Source organism: Etheostoma cragini, unplaced genomic scaffold, assembly GCF_013103735.1.
Source record: "Etheostoma cragini isolate CJK2018 unplaced genomic scaffold, CSU_Ecrag_1.0 ScbMSFa_4663, whole genome shotgun sequence".
In the NCBI taxonomy this organism is placed as follows: Eukaryota; Metazoa; Chordata; class Actinopteri; order Perciformes; family Percidae; genus Etheostoma; species Etheostoma cragini.
This window is the reverse complement of record NW_023269056.1, coordinates 71,217-74,977: the sequence shown is the minus strand read 5'-3', so window position 1 is coordinate 74,977 and position 3,761 is coordinate 71,217. Positions and strand designations below refer to the sequence as shown.

Sequence of the window (3,761 nt, the reverse complement as noted above, 5' to 3'; positions counted from 1 at the left end):
AGATAGAGCAGGTCTAGACCTCTCTATAATTTACAGATAGAGCAGGTCTAGACCGCTCTATAATTTACAGGTAGAGCATGTCTAGACCTCTCTATAATTTACAGGTAGAGCATGTCTAGACCTCTCTATAATTTACAGATAGAGCAGGTCTAGACCACTCTATAATCTACAGATAGAGCAGGTCTAGACCGCTCTATAATTTACAGATAGACCAGGTCTAGACCGCTCTATAATTTACAGGTAGAGCAGGTCTAGACCTCTCTATAATTTACAGATAGAGCAGGTCTAGACCTCTCTATAATTTACAAGGATGAACCAGATGAAGAGATAAAGTATGGTAGTGATGCACCAAATCCAGATTCTTGGGGATCTGCCAAACACCAAATCCACTGGTCTAGATTCTGCCAAACCCTCCTCCCGTCCGCAGTCCGTTATTTCAATAATGTGGTTACCGTGGTAACAGCGTACCTGCTGTCGGGAGGTTCCTTCATGCTCGTATTCTTTCCGATGTTTTCATACTAAATGCTGTAACCACGGCGACGTTGTGTATTGCTTCGGGTCCTCGCCACCACGAGACCACTTGGCGTTGCAGAGGGACCCCGTAGCTGGACCTGAACGGCTTTTAGACTGAAAGTCCTGCCTAACACTAGAGAGGGTCCGACACCATCTTTTGCTTCTAGATACCGATTCTGAAGTCCTGAGCTTAGGTATCGGACAATGCCAAGTCTTGATCCCCACCAGAGGGTCAGATACCTGAGCTTGCGTATCGGCCGATACCAAGACCTGATCCCCACCAGGGGGTCAGATACCTGAGCTTGCGTATCGGCCGATACCAAGACCTGATCCCCACCAGGGGGTCAGATACCCGAGCTTGCGTATCGGCCGATACCAAGACCTGATCCCCACCAGGGGGTCAGATACCTGATTATATTTACCAGCGGTGTCTTACGGTCCTGTATGGTGGGATGTGGTCTCTTGTTGTCGGTCTGGCTCAGGTTAAAGTCTTCGTGAGAGGGAAATAGTTCTGATGATCAGCGGAAACCCAACGCCGTCAAGAAGCCCGATGGTTAGCCGAACCAACAGTTAACCCAACCAACAGTTAGCCCAACCAACAGTTAGCCCAACCAACAGTTAGCCCAACCAACAGTTAGCCCAGCCAACAATTAGCCCAGCCAACAGTTAGCCGAACCAACAGTTAGCCCAGCCAACAGTTAGCCCAACCAACAGTTAGCCCAACCAACAGTTAGCCCAGCCAACAGTTAGCCCAGCCAACAGTTAGCCCAACCAACAGTTAACCGAACCAACAGTTAGCCCAGCCAACAGTTAGCCCAGCCAACAGTTAGCCCAACCAACAGTTAACCCAACCAACAGTTAGCCCAGCCAACAGTTAGCCCAGCCAACAGTTAGCCCAACCAACAGTTAGCCCAACCAACAGTTAGCCCAACCAACAGTTAGCCAAACCAACAGTTAGCCCAACCAACAGGTAGCCCAACCAACAGTTAGCCCAGCCAACAGTTAGCCCAGCCAACAGTTAGCCCAGCCAACAATTAGCCCAGCCAACAGTTAGCCCAGCCAACAGTTAGCCCAGCCAACAGTTAGCCCAGCCAACAGTTAGCCCAACCAACAATTAACCCAACCAACAGTTAACCCAACCAACAGTTAGCCCAGCCAACAGTTAGCCCAACCAACAGTTAGCCCAACCAACAGTTAGCCCAACCAACAGTTAACCCAACCAACAGTTAGCCCAACCAACAGTTAGCCCAACCAACAGTTAACCCAACCAACAGTTAGCCCAGCCAACAGTTTGCCCAGCCAACAGTTAGCCCAGCCAACAGTTTGCCCTGGAGATCTGGTTTGTGGATCCGTGACGTTCTGCCTCCATCTAGTGGCTGAAACCAGGACTACGTTAAAATCCCGGGTACCAGCCAGTTATTGGAGAGATTAATCATCTCTGTCCACAGGTCGACATCTTCACCTTAATCCCAGCTCTCTGGACAGGACCGGGTCCAGCTCACAGAGAGCAGAGACCAGAAGTGAGCTGGCCTCACGTCCTTTTTTTATCACAGTGTCCACCACGTCTCGGGCTTTGTCTGCTCTGGTTCTGGTTCCGGTTCTGGTTAGGATTCCTTCCATTTCACTGTAAGATAGAACTCCACGCTCAAGGAGATAATCCAGGACCTGGTTCAGAAGTGCATCAGACACTCGGGCCACAAACTGTGTCCGGACTCGCAACAGCGTCTTCTCGGCTGGGACGCTGTCCTCTTTAGGGACGCCAGGGATTCTGTACAATATAGGCGAACTAGGGAAGTTGTCCCCTTTAGAGACGCTGTCCTCTGACCTCACCCCTCCTTGACCTGGAAGACAACCAGGGACAGAACAGGGACAGAACAGGGATTATCAGGATGTGTGTTGCTGTGCAGTTCAGAGTCCAATCAGAATCCCCATCATGGTTTTGGACCCCAGTTAATTAATCAACATAATCAAGAAAAAAATAAATCGATAAATATTCAATATACAATAAAATGGAGAAAAACTATTATTTTGCACTTTATGTTTTTGCGAGTGAACTCATTTATTTTATTTTATCTTGTGTGTCCTGAGTGAGACCACGTCCCAACAGGAAGTCCTGACCCGGGTGTGGTACACCGGGTCAAACTGACTCGGGACTTATTTGGGGTTTTCAAAACATTTATGAATTAAGATTTTACTTCATAAATATTAACAAATATTGTCTTTAGCGCTCGTGTTGTCTCCCGTTAACAGGAACTGTCCTTCCATGTCAACATGTTGTTTTTTAAATTTGGATTTTCCAATTTTTTTGTCACTTTTTCTGATTTGTTTCTCTTTTTTCAACTTTTGGCGCTTTAATAATAACAACAGGGTTTACATTAATTCTTTGAATCATGGTCAACAAACCTGATCTGTATCAAATCATGTGTAAGTTTTCAGTTAAAAAGGCAGAAATGATGAATTATTTTAGCTAATATTTAAGACCATGAGGACGCTGAGTGGACCTCAGACGGTAGAGGTCTGGGTCTGGTCCCCATACCGGTCTGAAACCATTAAAAAGAAAAAAAACAAAATGAATAAATATAATCATCCGTGTTACTTTTGGGCAAATTGGTTGAAAGAAATCTAATATTTCCGATATTAAAGACGTAGAAACGGGTCAGTTTGACCCGAGGACGACGTAATAAACTCAATAAACTTAATAAATAAACATCTTTCCAAAGGTCAATGAGTATTAGTCCTAAATGATCGTGATTATGATTTCGTTCCATAGTCGATCAGCCCTTAGTATGCATACATATATAAATATGAATAATATATTAATACATAGGGAACAGCCCATTCCCCCTCTCCCCTGAACCAGTCAGTGTTGCCTATGATGGTGAAGACATGTCCCGCCCTACTCTGTCTCTGATTGGCTAATACTTATTACGGCTGTAATGGATTCCGGATTGGTTAGATTTAGGGTCGGGGGTCAGACACACACACACACACACACACACACACACACACACACACACACACACACACACACACACACAACCTTCTGTCCTGGGAGAACCCGTCCCCGTCCCATCCGTCCTCTCAGGAGACGAGACTGAAACACGCGACAGCTTCATTAAATATAATCAGCTAACGAGCAGATAGTTAATAACACGGCGTTATTAATTAATAATCCAACATTACCATACGTGTTGCTGACGTTCAGCGTTATATTCCCCCCCGCTTGAACATTTGTAAAATGAGGCGAG

At 45.9% G+C, this 3,761-nt stretch overlaps 1 protein-coding gene and 1 long non-coding RNA gene across 2 annotated transcripts; both read right to left on the bottom strand.

Annotated features, from left to right (window-relative positions):
- Positions 1 to 556: 556 nt before the first annotated feature.
- Positions 557 to 1,013, bottom strand: LOC117941259. The gene is made up of 2 exons (XR_004655886.1): positions 866 to 1,013; positions 557 to 697 (listed from the first exon to the last, which is right to left on the bottom strand). It is a non-coding gene; the product is annotated as an uncharacterized LOC117941259 (long non-coding RNA).
- Positions 1,014 to 1,850: 837 nt separating this feature from the next.
- On the bottom strand, positions 1,851 to 3,629 carry LOC117941256 (caspase-1-like). Its single transcript, XM_034866321.1, has 2 exons — positions 3,554 to 3,629; positions 1,851 to 2,354 (listed from the first exon to the last, which is right to left on the bottom strand). The coding sequence occupies exons 1-2, from the start codon at positions 3,627 to 3,629 to the stop codon at positions 1,972 to 1,974; spliced, it is 459 nt and encodes a 152-aa protein (XP_034722212.1). The 3' UTR covers positions 1,851 to 1,971.
- Between the last annotated feature and the right edge of the window lie 132 nt (positions 3,630 to 3,761).